This window comes from Taurulus bubalis (genome assembly GCF_910589615.1).
Source record: "Taurulus bubalis genome assembly, chromosome: 17".
In the NCBI taxonomy this organism is placed as follows: Eukaryota; Metazoa; Chordata; class Actinopteri; order Perciformes; family Cottidae; genus Taurulus; species Taurulus bubalis.
The window spans coordinates 19,688,484-19,707,942 of record NC_136605.1 but is presented as its reverse complement, the minus strand read 5'-3'; the positions used below and the strand labels follow the sequence as shown (position 1 = coordinate 19,707,942).

At 44.4% G+C, this 19,459-nt stretch overlaps 1 protein-coding gene across 1 annotated transcript in view; it reads left to right on the top strand.

Moving 5' to 3' along the window:
- The window catches only part of LOC306749814 (protein kinase C beta type-like), a gene marked incomplete at both ends in the record, with an annotated part of 69,918 nt that overhangs the window by 7,849 nt on the left and 42,610 nt on the right, over nucleotides 1-19,459 (top strand). The window contains one exon of the mRNA XM_079233146.1: nucleotides 16,457-16,539. Coding sequence (XP_079089272.1) covers nucleotides 16,457-16,539 — 83 coding nt within the window. The remainder of the gene's footprint in view (nucleotides 1-16,456; nucleotides 16,540-19,459) is intronic.

Below are 19,459 nucleotides of genomic sequence, written 5' to 3'. Positions count from 1 at the left end.
TGAGCAGGTTTAGTGTGCAGTGTGCAAAGTACTGAACACAAAGCGCAGCTGAGGCTGAAAAAATGTCACTATTTTATTCTTATTTTAGTTATTTAGTCACTAGAACAAATGGAAATGATGACCTTCCGGTTGCTCCAGAGGACATGACCAAAGTGGTTCCAATCCATCCTGAGGAGGACGTTGGTAGTCCACTGGTTGTGGAGGTATTTATCAGGTTCTGGTGTTTGCTTTCAGCGACCTGCTTCAATGAGAATCCTCTCCAACCTTCCAGGATGCTGTCCAGGCGTTCTGTTCTTTATTATTTCTTCTCAGTGGAGCGCTGACCTCGCCCCAAACAGCTTTTTAAGGACTTTATTCCCAGCATTTCCATGAGTTCCTGTTATATAACACCACTGTGCGGTCTTTCATGCCAGGCCGCTGCAACTCTCATGGTGAGCCTCGGCCGCCTTATTGATGGGGCCGAAAATATTGCGGCATTATAGTGCATTGATTTTTCCTTCGTTCCCCTGGTGCCTTTCAGACACAACACACTTGCATCCTAAACGTCTCGAGCTCACGGCCCACAGCGTGATATGAATCATGTGTTTTAGGCTATTTCTGCTTATTTATTTAAAAGTGGAGGAGATGCCGCTGTGTCGGTTTCGGTGGAATTTATTTTAAATGTTTTTAAACCGTCGCTGAATGACACGACAGGCCACACTGTGAGAAGAGGAAGTCCAGAAGTGGCATCGTACGGCAAAAATGATTTGATCAAATGAAACGTTCATATTTTCAGTTTGAACTACACACGCATGTCTATTATGACTTTGTGCTTTTCTAACACTCTGAGTACGTTTCCTCCCTGAACTCCTTCCTCTTCTCGGTTTTGGTGTGTGTGTGTGTGTGTGTGTGTGTGTGTGTGTGTGTGTGTGTGTGTGTGTGTGTGTGTGTGTGTGTGTGTGTGTGTGTGTGTGTGTGTGTGTGTGTGTGTGTGTGTGTGTGATGTGAGCTGAAGGGTATACTCAGGTATACTCACTGTGCATAGAAAAGTCAGCCATCAGTGACCATCTGATGCATCTGTGTGTGTTCATTCTACAGGTCTGTGTGTGTGTGTGTGTGTGTGTGTGTGTGTGTGTGTGACAAAGTCTAATTTTACTTGTCAGTGAGGGCGAGCTCCTTTTTGATCTGATACTTTCACACATCTGAAGACTGATCACTCAGAGGGTGTGTGTGTGTGTGTGTGTGTGTGTGTGCGTGTGTGTGTGTGTGTGTGTGTGTGTGCGTGCGCCTGCCTGAACTCACTTCCAGTTACAGATTGACAGACCTCCTCCTCCTCCGGGGCTCGGTTGTCCTCGCTGCTGACATTTGCTGCGATAGTACACCCGTTGCCACGGTGACACCTCGGAGACATATTGGGTCGGATCAGACGGCCGATGTGGGTCGAGCCCGTCTGGCGTCACGGCCGACAAACAAAGGCAGAAAGAGCAGTTGAAAATAGCTTTTTTTTGTACTGGACAGATGAACCTTTTTGACCTGATGACGGCTCCATGTAGAACATGAAGTGGGAAGACGAACGTCTGGACCAGCACCACCAGTAGAACCCACCAGTAGAACCCACCAGTAGAACGTGCTGTCAGAGAGTTTGAAAGAAACCAGGAGGAGGAACACAATTTAATGTTCCCGTTTATTACACACAACATCCTGCCTGGAGCTCTAAAGCTCTGTTTACCAGACAAACCTTAAAAAAAAGAGTCTTTTTATTGTCTCGCCGCAGGCTGCATGTGTCCATCTGGCCCGGTTCATGCTGGTGATTGCGAGATCTCATTAAACTTCCTCAAATTGTGCAGCAAACAGGCTCACGGACGACCTGATTTTAGAATGTGCTGGTCGAAGGTCACTGTGGCCACAGCCTATCAGAATTGATATGCTAATGATGACAATTTTGGACGGACATGGAACTGCAACGCGAGGCAGTATTTTATTATTTTCCTGACAAGCGACCTCTTTGCAATCCTGCAAATTCTGCTGAGGCCGCAAAACACTCAACACCTGTGCAATATAAACACACTGTGCAATCACAGTTATTCTGTCTATATATAATATCTCAGTTACTGTGGATTCTTTACTGTTTTTTTTTATTACAGGTTTTTTTATTGCTTATTTATATTACTTGATTTAATCTTGTTTCATTTTTACTATCTCTCTCATTGCACTTTACCCTCTGCTGCTGTAATCCCATAAATTTCCGCAGGACTAATAAAGGATATTCTTATCTTATCTTATCTAAATACTATATATATTCTCTCTTTCCATCGTTCCTGGAGGCCAATCTCGATTGTAGCCCAGTTTCAGTTGTCATTTGTCAGATTTAAAGTTAACAAGTCTTTGGTTTTCCAAAGAATTTGGTATCACAAAGTGTAAAAAAATAAATATATATATATACTATGTTGGTTGACCCCTGATAGTGACTTTAGATATAATTCATAATATATATAAATATCTATTAAACATTTTTTCTCATGAACATACTGTACAAACATGAGCAAAATTAGTTTGTGACACCTTTCACAGGTCAATGTGATTTTCAACACCATTACCTATTTCATATTGAGCATTGTTATCATGCTTTGTGCGAATCAGCGGCGCAATTACAGCGAGCTGCAGAAGCCAAAGGTGTGATTTTAACTCCGGTCCTCCCACATCGCTCTCATCCACAACAACATCTGCCCGTCCGCTGGTTCGCTCTTTAATGATTCACTCTCCCTTCCACTTGTCTCCTCCGTGATCGCTGCACCACGACCTCTGACCCCGCTCTGTATTTGTTTGCAATGGCGGCCGATCTGCGGACTGAACCCGATCGGCCGCACTCGGGATGACGAGACGAGCTAAAATGTCCCAAAACGTGAGTCACGGCGTGTAGGTGGGGGCGCCCACCTGGATCACTAACGCGCCGTCGTCGTGGGTTTGAAAATGGACAGTGATATAATTTATTGGATGATTTAAAAAAAAAAAATAGGTCAGTCAGTTTCTGGGTGGACAAAAGTTCCACGGACTAAAAATCTGAAATAAAACCAAAAGGAGGAGATAAAATATGAATAAAATATGAATACACAGTCACACACATCTGTACAGTAATGAGCCTCCGCTTTCACATGAACCGTTAAATATAATAACTATAAACTGCACCCAGCTGCAACCGTCAGGTTTTTAACAAGTTCAACGTACGTGTGTGTGTGTGTGTGTGTGTGTGTGTGTGTGTGTGTGTGTGTGTGTGTGTGTGTGTGTGTGTGTGTGTGCGGGTTGTGTGTCTCTATGTGGTGTGTGTCTCTATGTGTGTGTGGGTGTGTGTGTATGTGGTGTGTGTCTGTATGTGTGTGTGGGTGTGTGTGTATGTGGTGTGTGTTTGCATGTGTGTGTAGGTCTGTATGTGGTGTGTGTCTCTATGTGTGTGTGTGTGTGTGTGTGTGTGTGTGTGTGGTGTGTGTGTGGGTGTGTGTGTATGTGGTGTGTGTTTGCATGTGTGTGTAGGTCTGTATGTGGTGTGTGTCTCTATGTGTGTGTGGGTGTGTGTGTGTGTGTGTGTGTGTGTGTGTGTGTGTGTGTGTGTGTGTGGTGTGTGTCTGTGTGTGTGTCTGTATGTGGTGTGTGTCTGTGTGTGTGTGTGGTGTGTGTCTGTATGTGGTGTGTGTCTCTATGTGTGTGTGTGGGTCTGTATGTGGTTTGTGTATGTATGTGGTGTGTGTGTGGGTATGCGGTTTGTGTGTGTGTGTGTGTGTATGTGGTGTGTGTCTGTATGTGGTGTGTGTGTGTCTCTATGTGGTGTGTGTCTGTATGTGGTGTGGGTCTCTATGTGTGTGTGTGTATGTGGTATGTGTCTATGTGGTGTGGGTCTCTATGTGTGTGTGTGTGTGTGGTGTGGGTCTCTATGTGTGTGTGTGTATGTGGTGTGGGTCTCTATGTGTGGTGTGTGTCTATATGTGGTGTGGGTCTCTGTGTGTGTGTGTGTGTATGTGGTGTGTGCCTCTATGTGGTGTGTGTCTGTATGTGTTGTGTGGGTCTGTATGTGGTGTGTGTGTGTGTCTGTATGTGGTTTGTTTCTATGTGGTGTGTGTGTCTGTATGTGGTTTGTTTCTATGTGGTGTGTGTGTGTGTGTCTGTATGTGGTTTGTTTCTATGTGGTGTGTGTGTCTGTATGTGGTGTGTGTCTGTTTGTGGTGTGTGTCTCTATGTGGTGTGTGTCTCTATGTGGTGTGTGTCTGTTTGTGGTGTGTGTCTCTATGTGGTGTGTGTCTCTATGTGGTGTGTGTGTCTGTATGTGGTGTGTGTCTGTTTGTGGTGTGTGTCTCTATGTGGTGTGTGTCTCTATGTGGTGTGTGTCTCTATGGTGTGTGTGTGTCTGTTCGAGCAGATCTTATACTGTACCAGAAATCTAAATCATGGGGGAAAACTATTTGCGTATTTGCCGTGTGTGTGTGTGTGTGTGTGTGTGTGTGTGTGTGTGTGTGTGTGTGTGTGTGTGTGTGTGTGTTGTCTGATGGCGACCAGCTAACTGTGTCACTGTTGCTCCTGAGATGCTTTAACCCGTTCATCTGTAGACGGTAACCTAGCAACAGGGACACGAGCCGACAGAAGTGCGGTGATCCCGGACCTCTTTTCTCTTTCTGTGGCTCCCTCCATCTTTGTGTTTGACTTCCTGCTCTAAGTCACTCTCCCTTCTGGCTTTCTCTCTCTCATCTGTCGCCTGTCGTCTCTCCCACTCGACCCGGCTCACCTCCTCGTTAGTTTCCCTTTTTATTGTTCCCCGTTTGTCAGGGTATTGTTGAGTTTGAGACGTTCTCGCTGTCGGAGAGCGTGTTGAATATCGCCCACCCACGGCGTCTTCTCTCATTATCCCTCGTTTATTCCTCATAGATTAATGGCTTCACCTGCATAACACCACAACAGTGTTCTTCCTGCTGCACCGCTTATGTTTTAGAAAGACAGAAGTACAGACTGTGTGTGTGTGTGTGTGTGTGTGTGTGTGTGTGTGTGTGTGTGTGTGTGTGTGTGTGTGTGTGTGTGTGTGTGTGTGTGCGTGTGTGCGTCCATGTAAAGAAGATAACAGGCAGCACTGGTCTGTTGCCAAACATTGAGCGAGTTTTTGTAGACGATGCCTTGCCTTGCCCTCACACACACACACACACACACACACACACACACACACACACACACACACACACACACACACACACACACACACATACTCTTGCGTTCTTTGTTTACATGTGTTTTTTCCCCTCTCCTAACACACACAATCTCCGATTCAGAATCACAACACACACACACACACACACACACACACACACACACACACACACACACACACACACACACACACACACACACACACACAGCCACCGACCATAACACATAAATATATATATACATACATATATATATATAATCTTGCCCAGAGGGAGAACCGGAGGGCGGGTTCTACCTTCTTTTCCGACGATGCCATTGGTCGGGGCACGCTCACGCTCACGTGCACTAAAAGCTAAATGCTACATTAATCCTTTCGGGATGTCATCAATTAATCAATCATCAAGATATCTTTATAAAAGTCGGGCTTTGGATATTCTGTGTAAAATCCCTTCACATGGTTTCACTGAGCGTTTCACATGGAGCTCACTGCCGTGTGTGTGTGTGTGTGTGTGTGTGTGTGTGTGTGTGTGTGTGTGTGTGTGTGTGTGTGTGTGTGTGTGTGTGTGTGTGAAAGAATTAGAGAAGGGAAAGCACTTTGGATGAAGGCACTGAATGGAATGCAGTCTCCTCGCGGCCCATAATGCATCACTTACGATGCGCCAGAGGATTTTTTAAGAAATGGCACACAATCGCTGTTTAGATGAGCGCAGCAGTGGAAGCTTCCACAAAGAGGACTATTGTTGCTGATGGATCTCATTGTGGGACAAACCCACAGTAGTAGCTTCATATTTCTGTTTCTCATTCAAAGCCTCCAGTCAAAGTCATACAGAGACACAGACTCAGATCCATTATTATGTTGAACATGTCCAATGTGACGGTATCTTTCCTAAAAAAAATGACAGTCACATTATCAGACTTGTGGTATTTCCATTTAATGGACGCTAGCATCTTTACAACTTGTATTTAGTTCATCATTTGGTATTGAAACCTGTTAGTCTCATCGACTCCCTCGTCAATATCTGCAGCTCTTCACTCTCACCCCGCTGCCCTCTCTCTCCCACTCTCGCTCACTCATCCTCTTCATGCCACCTCTCTCTCTCTCTCTCTCTCTCTCTGAATTAATGAGTACATCAGCAGATTAGATAAAACTGCATGATGAGGATGGCGATTATTCTCTTCAGCAAATTAAATGCAGCCAACAGTCAAACATGTTACAGTCACACATCTTTTTCTTCTGTTATTTGTCTTGCTGTCTGGACCAAAACAGCAGGTATTGTTCGTGGGGGAGTTAAGAGAGAGAAAGTGGCAGTGAGGGAGTTGATGTACTGTGTGTGTGTGTGTGTGTGTGTGTGTGTGTGTGTGTGTGTGTGTGTGTGTGTGTGTGTGTGTGTGTGTGTGTGTGTGTGTCAGGTCATATTGTGGAGGTAGATGTACTTCTGATATGAGAGGAAACTAAGGGCCCTACACACACACACACACACACACACACACACACACACACACACACACACACACACACACACACACACACACACCCCTCCTCTCTTATTTCTTTCTGTACAAGTAGTCCTGTAGATTTAACAATTGAAATGAAATGCGTCGATAGTTCAGAGAATGTAGTTGTTAAAGGAACACAGGAGACCGCTGTTCGGGTCCCGTGGAAAAAGTCACGTGAGCCGTAAGTCAGTCGATTTTAATATCCTTTGAAAAACGTAATATTTGCTTTTATTTAACCGTCATTAAAGGTGATGATGTTTAGCTGAGGTTGCAGGTTTGATTCCTGAGCATCCGCGCCGCAGTGCAGTCTGGGAGTTTACAACTGTGCGAGTGTGAATCAAGCCGACGGAGACAGAAAAGAACAAGTGCGAAGAAATTAAGATCGACAGACAGAGCTGGAGTACGAGGAGCGAGAGAGAGAGAGATGGAGAGAGAGAGAGAGACGGAGAGAAATCAAAAGTGACATCAAACAGAGACAGACGGATCAGATATATCCGTCTGGAGAGAGAGAGAGAGAGAGACAAAAAAGAGAGAGAGATGGAGTGAATGATAGCGAGAGAGCGAGATATGGAGTGAATGATATGGAGAGAATGATATGGAGAGAGAGATGGAGTGAATGAGAGAGAGAGAGATGGAGTGAATGAGATGGAGAGAGAGATGGAGTGAATGAGATGGAGAGAGATGGAGTGAATGATATGGAGAGAGATGGAGTGAATGAGATGGAGAGAGAGATGGAGTGAATGATATGGAGAGAGAGATGGAGTGAATGAGATGGAGAGAGAGATGGAGTGAATGAGATGGAGAGAGAGAGATGGAGTGAATGATATGGAGAGAGAGATGGAGTGAATGAGAGAGAGATGGAGTGAATGAGATGGAGAGAGATGGAGTGAATGAGATGGAGAGAGAGATGGAGTGAATGATATGGAGAGAGAGATGGAGTGAATGAGATGGAGAGAGAGATGGAGTGAATGATATGGAGAGAGAGATGGAGTGAATGAGAGAGAGATGGAGTGAATGAGATGGAGAGAGATGGAGTGAATGAGATGGAGAGAGAGATGGAGTGAATGATATGGAGAGAGAGATGGAGTGAATGAGATGGAGAGAGAGATGGAGTGAATGAGATGGAGAGAGAGATGGAGTGAATGATATGGAGAGAGAGATGGAGTGAATGAGATGGAGAGAGAGATGGAGTGAATGATATGGAGAGAGAGATGGAGTGAATGAGATGGAGAGAGAGATGGAGTGAATGAGAGAGAGAGATGGAGTGAATGAGAGAGAGAGATGGAGTGAATGAGATGGAGAGAGATGGAGTGAATGAGATGGAGAGAGATGGAGAGAGAGATGGAGTGAATGAGATGGAGAGAGATGGAGTGAATGAGATGGAGAGAGATGGAGAGAGAGATGGAGTGAATGAGATGGAGAGAGAGATGGAGTGAATGAGATGGAGAGAGATGGAGTGAATGATATGGAGAGAGAGATGGAGTGAATGAGATGGAGAGAGATATGGAGTGAATGAGAGAGAGAGATGGAGTGAATGAGAGAGAGACAGATGGAGTAAATGAGAGAGAGAGATGGAGTGAATGAGAGAGAGACAGATGGAGTAAATGAGAGAGAGAGATGGAGTAAATGAGAGAGAGACAGATGGAGTGAATGAGAGAGAGAGATGGAGTGAATGAGAGAGAGAGATGGAGTGAATGAGAGAGAGAGATGGAGTAAATGAGAGAGAGAGATGGAGTGAATGAGAGAGAGAGATGGAGTAAATGAGAGAGAGAGATGGAGTGAATGAGAGAGAGAGATGTAGTGAATGAGATGGAGAGAGAGATGGAGTGAATGAGAGAGAGAGATGTAGTGAATGAGATGGAGAGAGAGATGGAGTGAATGAGAGAGAGATAGATGGAGTGAATGAGAGAGAGAGATGGAGTGAAAGAGAGAGAGATTAAGTGAATGAGAGAGAGAGATATGAAGTAAATGGTAGAGAGAGAGAGATGGAGTGAATGAGAGAGAGATGGAGTAAATGGTAGAGAGAGAGATGGAGTAAATGGTAGAGAGAGAGAGATGGAGTGAATGAGAGAGAGATGAAGTAAATGGTAGAGAGAGAGATGGAGTGAATGAGAGAGAGATGGAGTAAATGGTAGAGAGAGAGAGATGGAGTGAATGAGAGAGAGAGATGGAGTGAATGAGAGAGAGAGATGGAGTGAATGAGAGAGAGAGATGGAGTGAATGAGAGAGAGAGATGGAGTGAATGAGAGAGAGATGGAGTAAATGGTAGAGAGAGAGAGATGGAGTGAATGAGAGAGAGATATACATCAGGGTGGAGGTGGAAGCTCGACCACGTAAACTTGTCTTGTGCCAGAATTGTCTCTCAGCGTTGGCTCAGACGCTCAGACGCTGAAATCGAACGGCGTGTTTCAGCCAGACAGACGGAGCGTCTCCTGGTTTTATGTCTAATTGTGCGTGAGATAGTAGAGTCGAGGTCGATAACACGCTCCGTAAACCGAGACTCTTTTTAGAAAGCGTGCATCCTCTCATCACAGGGCTCCGGGTATCTAGACTGAGATCCATCACTGAACAGCTTCAGCCGATTCGGAGGAAATATTGATCGGCTCAGGAAATGCACACGGGAGGTTTTGGATTTATGGAAAGTTTGGCTCATGACACGAGAACTACGCCTGGAAAAGTAAAAGGCGCTTGAATACAAAGTACAAAAATAAGCAGATGATTTTGAGGAATACCTGGAATACACCTGGAATATGATATCCTGTCAAACAGGCGTGTCATGCTGCGTTGTGCGACTCAGAAAAGAAAAAACAAACAAAGCAACAAAGCTTTGAAAACCAGATCAGTGCAATTAAAAAAAAAGACCTTTTGATTGGTCCACACTGTTGCTTCTTACGGCGTTACGATCACCACCAAGCAGAGGTCAAAGGTCAACCTGCCGAGTTAAATCCTCCGTGGTTTTCTTCTCCCATGAATAGAAACACTGTAGCGACGTGAGACGTTCTGGAAGCATCTGGAGGAGGAGAAGAGGGGATGGATTGATTGATAGAAGGGAGAGAGAGAAACAGGAGGAGTGATATGGGTGTGCTGACTAACTCCCTGACCCTTCTCCCTGCTTCACCAGCGGCATTCTGGGTATTTATACATTGGCGTAGGCTGTTCAGCCCCCTTATATAAGCCCTTGCAGGGACGTACACACACATGCACACACACACAAGGTGAATGGCGTGTTTTGTTTTGTTCAGATTATTGACTTTCTTCCTCTTGCCTTCTCTTCTTCATCATCTCGCCCTCCTTCTCGTCTTCCTCCGGTGGCGTCGGCTTCTCCTTTGAGTCTTTCACTCGTCGGGACGTTTCCTCTCCCCTGAGACGGGAGGAGGAGCTAGAAACAGAAACAAGAAGTCTGGCTCTGCCAGGACGAGGCCCGATGGAGCAGTTTAGTAGTGATGCCAGTGGGACGATCTCAGTGCCATCTAGTGATAACGGCTCACGGTGAATTAATAGAGAAACGCTGGACGAAGAGGATTCAACTCAAATGTTGGATAAAGATGTGGAAATACTGCAGTGTGCACGTGTGCCTCCAACAGACGCAGAAAATATCATGTAGCCTGTTAAGCCCTAGCGTCCCCCAATTGGGGGACCCTTTTATATCAGGAAAATCAAGAAAAAATCATGGTATAAATCCCTCCCCCCCAAAAAAACAAATATGTTAGGTTTAAATTAAACATAAAAATCAGGGCTACAATAATGTATAATCCCGATGTACAACCTCTAAACACAACTCAAACAATAAATAGGATTAGGGGTTATGGTTAAGGTTAGGGCTAGGCCTTAAAGGGTTAAAAGAAGTTTGATATATTGCAAAAATGCTCTGCTGAGGTGGAGACGTTGATGCATCGATATGAACAAAATAGAAGCAGACAGAGGGAATATATCATGATGTACATGACACATTTCATGTTTTTTATCATGCAGACAATCTCTGATTGCCGGTCCGTTGCAGCCGGCATTAAACCAGGAAACACTGCGCTTGTGTGAGTGATGCACAAAGTACTACTACAGCTACAGATGGATTAATATGACTAACTGGAGAGCTTGAACCTGTCCACTGAATCTAACGGTGTCTAAATCTGGGACATCACTGTACAGCGTGTCGCTGCGTCTCTCTCACACACACACACACACACACACACACACACAAACACACACACACTGGCAGCTCATTAGAGGAAACGGCTGTGTACACCCGCGTTCTGCCAACATTTCATGAAACGGAATATACCGGTGCAAAGATGGCGGGGGGATGAGGGGGAGAGGAGCAAAAGATGGTCGAGTGAAAGAGAGACGAGTGGGGGAGAGGACAGGAAATGAAAGGGAGGCGGGTGCAAAAGAAGCAAATAAAGATAAGCTTTTCAGAATAGTCAATCATCGTCGTTCCGTTTATCTGAAAAAGCGCGAGGGTTCGGCCTGCGGAGCTGCTAGTGTTTGGTGAAGCGGCGACATTTGCTCGGTCGCTCCCCCAATTAATTTGTGTTGGATGCTGAGTTGTGAGGAAAGACTCCAGCAGGATGCAAATGCCGCCTCGAGAAAACATCAACTGTTGCTTGTTTCAGTTCAGGAGTGAAACAAAAGATGTCTTGTCATCTTGGTGACTGTGCGGTGATGCGCAGGCGGCGGCTGTTTGGGCGCCGCTCCGCTCGCGGTATTGACACGCAGAAAGCTCGGTGGGAGGAATGCTATTGATTGACAAGCGGCCGTTGCGTAACGATGTCATGTGACAGGTGGGGGGAGGGATCGGGGCGACGTGGGACACTTCAAAGAGCTGCAGCTGACGACACGTTTCTCCTGGTAGCGGCTGTGTGGGCGGATATTACTCACGCTGTGGGGACAGAGCCCCGTTGTTGGGGCCTTGAAGACGTCTTCATGAAGGCGTGGCCCCGGGTTGGGGTGAGGGGAAGCTCCACTATAGTTTCCAATACTGCACGTGGTGCTTTGGCCTGCAGCAGATGATGTCATGCAGAAGGGTTGTTGGGTCAAGACCTGCACATCCTCAACTCAGTCTGGGAGTCAAGTCACTTGCGCTGCAGCTAACGGTGGTTTTCGTTGTAGATTATTCCGATTATTATATTCTTGATGAATCGATTGTTTGAGAAAATGGCAAAACAAAAATGCTTATTATAATTTCCCAAAGCCCAGTTGGTCCACAGATAGATAGATAGATGTATAATTTATTCATCCCCAAGGGGAAATGTGTTCGTCACAGTAGCAAGCAATGAAAAATACTCAATATATATTACAACAAAACAGCAGGGCGCAAAAAAAAAAAAAGCTAAGTATGTGCAGTGTATATGAAGTGTATATAAGTATGTACAGTGACTAGCAAACAACAAAAGCGGAGCAAGGGCTCTTGATGTTGAATCAATTGAGGGAGGATCTGGTGATTTATTACGGTCCAAAACTAATCAGTATAGATTTGACCTTTTCACTGTCATAGTACACAATGTATATCGAGACCCATCTGCGGAGAGAACATCATGTGGTCGACGGAGGCGACTCTGCGTGCAGCGGCACGTTTTTTTCTAGGGGGAAAAAAATCATTGCTTTTGGGATAACGTGAGAAACATGTTGACACTCGCACGGCAGCCACACGAAGCCCACACTTACAGAGGAAGGAGAGATTATCTGCAGAAACAAGATGAACAGTAAAGCACTTGATTAGTGAATAAGTCGCTTTATTGTTCAGGAGCCTAATTGAGCGTCCGCAGTCTAACTAAGCTGACAGTGAAACCAGAAGCTCCCTGTTGGCTGAGGAGGAGCCCTGAGGCGCCAACGGCAGCCTGTAGAGTAACTTAATGCTCAGCCGGTGTTACAGGTAGACTTAGGCCCACTACATGGCTGCTTACCTCCACAGTAACCTAAGCATTAAACTGTTAGTGTGTGTGTGCTGCTCATGGATATTTAATGTACACTAATAAATAATGAAGGCGCAACGGCAGCGGGCCAGCTCCACTAGAGTCAGCTTGAGATCAGCACACGGGGCCACCAAGAGGGCAGAGGAGGAGGAGGAGGAGGAGGAGGAGGAGGAGGAGGAAGATGAAGAGGAGGGTTTGTGAGGGACACAGGCAGGGAACATCTGCAGCAACTGGGACGACACCAGTTTTATTAAATATGAGTGAAAGATCAGGATGATGTGTGGGGAAAAGCTACCGACGCTTTTTTCCGGTACCGGGACAGTGGGGGTGGAGGAGGGGTGCACAGAAAACATCAACAAGCAAGCAGGCCGGGCAGAAAGGCGTTTAGAGACATGTGACAGGAAGTGTTGGGGTTGAAAACACACAATTAAGTTATTGTATTATATGTAGAAGGGGTCAGGTATCGTTTGACTGGAGAGGTTTTTGCTTGGCCCAAAGTCCTGATAAATAATTAATTTAGTTACTTTACATCTATTCTACTGATAATACTTCTACGTAACATTTGAAGGTCGTATCGTGTATTATTTCATGAGCATTATGTAAAACACCATCATTGGAAGTATAAGAACCTGCCTCAGGTCCAGCAGTCCCTCTGCAAAGCTGATCAGCTCATGCAACCTGTCTTCCCTCGTGAATCAGTACAGTATGCACTCAGCTGAACGGATGATGTCATGATTTGGGGTTTGGATGAAAAGGCCCGGGGGGGTTCTGGTTGGAGGGAGGAACGGAGGGCGCACTTCTTCTCTGGCACACAATGTTTTTTGTTCAGAGGAATTGTTTTGTTTTGGCCCAAGGGTCGAACCGTTGGAGAGCGTTCAGTTCTATTTTTGTGACAGATCTGAGTGTGCGTGTGTGTGTGTTGGTGTTAGTGTGTGTGTGTGTTTTTTGCTTTGGGATTTAGCAGTTGCAATTCTCCAAAAGAGCAGTTGCCTTGAAGCAATATGTGCACACAGCTTTCACCATTTCTATCTCTACCTCTGTCCCCTCCACCCTCAATCTGCAATATCATTGGAAAGAGTGGGCGTTGTGTGTGTGTGTGTGCGCGTGTGTGTGTGTGTGTGGTATCATCCTCGCAGTGAGTGGGCGGTGTAACCAAAGAGAGGATGTTGTGTGGGAGTGAAGCACCATTGAGGTGCACATGATTTGTGTGAGTCGGTGTGTCTTTGTGTTCATTATCACCCCTCCTATCAGTGCAGGTGTGATAATAGAGTCGAGTAGAGTGCAATAGAATGGAACAGCTGGTCGCCAAATATCTAAATGACACAGGAGAGGAGACCACCGACAGAGAAAATATCATGTTGTCTCGTATGATATCACATCATATGAACCTCGACGTCTCAGAAAGGCCTCGGGCTAATTTCTTCACATTTCAAAACGTGAAAATATTATATTTCTGTGGTCAAAGTTCACTGTGACCTCACAATATCTTTCTCTATAACTCAAGAATTCAAATGTTATTCATCACAATTTTACACAGATGTGTAATAGGTTAAAAATGATGGCGTTTTGGACAGTCACGTATTTAAACTGCAACATGAGTCATAGATCCACGAGGCGGTAAAACTACATTTTACTACTCCACTGATCTGATCACTGATACTAACGTTAGCAGAAGTGCAGAGGTAAAAAAAAAGCAATCTTTGTTATTCAAAACTGTGGCGAACAAACATCTTCATGCTTGTGTGACCTCACTTCCCTTTATTGTGAGTTAAGTTATGCATGCACTAAAACGTGGGGACTATTATATAACAAACAAGCTCGCCTTTTGAATCAATCCATTTTTGAGCGTGGTATATATTACCAAGTCTGCACGGGTAATGACCAAGATAAAAGCAAATGCCAGGGATCCATTTAAATAACTCACACAACGGCGGTAGAAAGAAATCAGACCTTTTTAATTCAATTACAGCAAAACTAAGAGTCACTGAAGTAAAAGTACATATAGTTAATAACAGTTCATTTATTTGAAAGCAAACTGAGTAACTCATCATGCAGAATGTTGTTTATTATATTATATAATTACATTGTATTTGTAACTATAACTTGTAACTACAGCTGTTACAAAATAGTTGTTCCCCTTTTGAAGTGTAGTAAAATAGAAGTATCAAGTTGCAGAAGTTTGAAATACTTAAAATGTACAGTGCTAGAATTAAGCGACGTGACAAGAAGGGCTGTGGGCGCCGACATTTCCAGCTGAAAATGAATTTCAGTATTTAACAGTGTGTCACGTTGACACTCAGCGTTGAAGAAATGAAATATTGGCTCATTTACATTTCATATCAGGAGCTCCAATGCACAGTTCTCACACTTCTCCTTGTATGTTTTTTAATAAATGAATTATTGTGGTCTTTAAAATGTCAAAAGAATTGTTAAGACTACCTGCTGCTACATCTTTGAGTCCAAGATATCGTCCACAAATAGATTATTTTGACCAAAGATGCTTTTTTTTTATCCCATTAAACTTGAACAGAACCAAAGAATATTATTTGTTTTGCTTGAGAAATGACTCAAGCGGTGAATCGCTTCATTATTTCTCTGTCAATCATCGATGAACTGGTTTATAGCTGCAACACTGCCTCCCTTTATGGAGTTTCTATGTATATACGAGCAGGTTTTACTCAATTCCATCAGCCATATACATTTATTATTTTTAAACAGCGGCTCCATGTACCTGCTGTCAGTCGTTCGGTGCATTTACTGCACCTCTCTGCTTCCCACACACACACACACACACTATGTAAATACACTCTGGGGCTCAATCATGACGACGGCGTGTGTGATTGAGAGATATTTTTAGCCTCCTGCCCGTCAGTGGAGCTGACATTGATCGGGGTGGAGATGACGGGCTCGCTGTGCATCGTAACCCGAGCTGAAGAGCGGAGCCACGTCACGCTTCTCCTCTCGCTCAGATTGGCACCGTGCCGGCATCCTTTTTTTTTTGATCTCTCAATGTGTGGACTCAATATTTTGTTTTTTTACACAAATATGTGCACAGAAATAAAAACACCAAAGTCACCCTCGACTTTGCTGTGAATGCAGATATTACAACTTTGCAAACACGGCCGCTTCTGTTCATGAGAAAAGTCTTTAATGTGCACGCTATCACATGAATGTGAGGTCTTCTGCAGAGGGGCTGACAATGAGTCAACGGTGCGGGAGTGACAATAAGAGTGTGTGTGTGTGTGTGTGTGTGTGTGTGTGTGTGTTGAGACAGAAGCACAGCATCCATCCGTACATTCAACACTGAGAACGCGTTTCATAAGTTAAGTGAACGCCTCCTCTAATGTAGCTCAAACTTAATGCAAAAAAAAAAAATCTAAATCTTAAAGATCAAGCCGATGACCTTAATGTGTGGACGCAGGTGTGGGGTCATGTTGGACTGAAGCCCCTCCCCTTCCGGTGTCAAACGTCATACATTACACATATGATGTTTGTCATTTTAACTTTCATGTGTTTGTGTGTGTGCAGGCTTTCTATTGATGTGTTTACAGTCTTATTCTTCAACAATTTCATGACAAAATGTGACTTTTTTGACGTGCAAACTGGTCTTTGTGTAATATGTGTAATTATTGGCACAATTCAAACGGGATCAAATAAAATATTTGCCTCTCGCCGTTGACTTCTCTACAACTAGACTCTCCCCCTCCACTGATTCCTTTAAACCCAGCCTGTAGATTACTATCATGACTAACACTCTGGTTTTTAATTGTATGTATTTTATGTAGTACTGCTATGATTGTATCCAGGTATGCTCTGCCTCCTGGGCAAAGGTACAGGACTAATTACAGCTGTGTTTAACATCGCGTTCATGTTCTCTCTCTCCGCAGTGTGTTGTTTCGTGGTCCACAAACGCTGCCATGAGTTCGTCACTTTCTCCTGTCCGGGGGCCGACAAAGGACCTGCGTCCGATGTGAGTACAAACACACGGATCACTTAAAATCCTGCGTGCGTATGAGAACGGGGTCGGGGAAGACGGATGACACCAGAGAGACGCTTCAGGCTCACGAGGCCCCGTCACCTGTCAACCCCGCGGTCACGGTTCAGCTGCCGCCATCTTTTTTTGCCTCCATCTTTTTTTTTTTTGATTCCCGCCTTGACAGTTGCAGTGCGCACTCACACACTCACACACATTTATACTGTGCATAACGGGGATGTATAGGATGTTTATTAGGAATGGAAGGAGACGGGTTGCATTTATGTTTTTTGCACTTTGATCATGAGTCGAGTTTCTGAAAGATTTTTTTTCTTCTTCACTGTAGTACTCTCACATTAAATTAAATATATTTTCATGATGTCATCAAATGAGGCTGTGGCTGAGATAATACGTGATAATATAGAGGTATCCGGTTTTGGCTTTAGTTTTATTTTAATTTCTTGTACATCAGTGGATAGTTTGAGTTCCAAGTTCATCTGAATCGATATCATATCTGTATTTATATCTGTATTTAAGTGGTGGTCAATGTCTCAAAAATGCATCTGTCTGAGACAACATTTTACAGTTTTCTCTCCATACGTAGAAATTCACCTTTCTACTTTCTTTCTCTAGCTGCTGTCTAAATGTACTCTTGTTTTCCCTGTCAGAGGTATAATCCCTTAAATAGCTCAGATCTTCGACTACATTAGAGGAAAGTAGAAATAAAAAACCTACACAGTTGAGGTTAAAAGCCATCTTTTAATTGTCTTTAAAACTGTCTCTTCACCTCTTCTGCTTCAACAACAGAAAGTGCCTTTTAAGTGGTGATCTTTTTTTGATCATAATCTCCTTCACTCTCTTAAGGAGATGAGGTGCATTTCCTCTATTTTTTTAAACTCCTCGCTAACCGATCCCATCGAGAGAACACGGCGAGTTCCCTCCCTTCTCCTCAGAGCGCTCTCAGGATCAACTCCATCCTCTCAGAGGCCGTGGCGGCTTTGGGTCCCTCGCCGTGTCGTTCCCTCCCTCTGGAGTGCCCTTTCAGTCTGACAAGCACACTTAGCGAGCCGCCTCCAGAGCCGGCGCTGGCGTTCGCCCGTTGGCTTCCTGTGGCGCGTTCTGTACGACTGATACGTCTCCGCAGCCTTTTCCTCTCATCTTATTATACGTCTGTATAACAGCTACTTCACTTCGGATTTTTGTCCTCTTCCACCTGACTGCCCTCTCTTTTCATTTGGCTCAAGTGGCTTCTTCTTCTTCTTCTTCTTCTTCTTCTTCTTCTTCTTCTTCTTCTTCTTCTTCTTCTTCTTCTTCTTCTTCTTCTTCATCTGTGAGGGCTTTTAGTTTAGTCAGAGATATTAATTGATTAATTGACAGATGCTGAAGCTTCTCAGATTTAACCTTTTGAGCTTCTCAAACTCTGCAGTCGACGTCACCGACGGCAGAGTGGACTACACGTGTTATTGCCTTCACACAAAATGCACTAAACACTCAATTTAGGTTACAATTTCACGTGTTGTTTTCTCCCCACCAAAGCCCTGTGTGTTTGCATTCCCTTTTGCATAAGTTTACATACTATTTTACTGTGAGAGGGATTCTCTCTCCCAGCAGACCAAAGTCCCACCGACTAACCCTTTGATGTAAACGGACAATTCCTCTGCGCAAGTGAGGGAAGCAAAGTCACGTTTACGTTCACAGTTTCTCACCAAAGCATTTTGCCTCGAGGATGCATTGTTTACGCCCATGTTTGCTCGCTTGCAGTCTTCTTCTTCTTCTTCTTCTTCTTCTTCTTCGTCTTCTTCTTCTTCTTCGTCTTCTTCTTCTTCTTCTTCTTCTGCTGCTGCGTCTTCGTCTTTGTCTTCGTTTGCTTCTTCTTCATCTTCTTCGTCATCTTCTTCTTCTTCTTCTTCTTCTTCTTCTTCTTCTTCTTCTTCTTCTTCTTCTTCTCCGTATTGCAGGAACATTGCTCCACTTTGTGTGTTTCTGCAGACTGTTCCAGCGGTTGTATCCTCTTCCTTCAGAACTTCATGTTCACTTCTTGTTGAGTTGTTTTCTCTTTTTAAATTCAACCTTCAAAGAAAATGTTGCTATTTTTCCACCTATTTCCCACATAGTTCCACATCTTCCTGCACCGATTAGCAGATGTTGTTTTATGCGTCTCCTGCTTCCCCTGTATCTCTTCAACGGGGGTGTAAAGTGCAACGCTCTCCTTTTTAAAATGTCTTCAAAGCCGTGCCCTTTTGAAAGCAGCAGATAACCTTTGTTCTTCATTAGTCTCTTCACATTTCATTCCACATCTTCGTCTCCTTCTACCTATTCCCTGCTCTTGTTCTGCCTCTATATTTATACTCCTATATTCGGCACACATTGAACCCTCTCTCCCCGAGTCCTTCTCCCACTGTCTCCACTCTTTTTCTGTACATCCTCTATTTAAATGCCACTCCACCCAGGGGGCCCCTGCTCTTAATTACGGGGCCCCGCCGCCCCCACCGCGTCGCTGCTGCCTTAATGAGTTCGTGGTCTTAGGACCTCGGTGGCTGCACAGCGGGGATGTAGAGTGTCGCTGCTCCAAAGTAGCTGCGCATTTAAATATAGGAAGGCAAGGAGACCCACAATGCACCGCTTTCACACAGCTGGTCACGGCGTTCCTCGAATATGATAACGTTTTGTAATATGACCGAGACTCTGAGTACAACACATCAGCCGTTATATTTCAGTCGCTGTCAGCTCCATCATGCAACACCTGTCAAATATAGTTATTGACGACAATGAATAGTGAAGCAGATTCAAAGCAATTTTTTTATTATGGACATCTTGCTTCACATTATTCTCGTTTCTAAGACAGCTGAGAATAAACGATGAGGCAGATTGTTATCAATAGTGCCATTGCAAAGCAACACAAATACATCAATTGCAA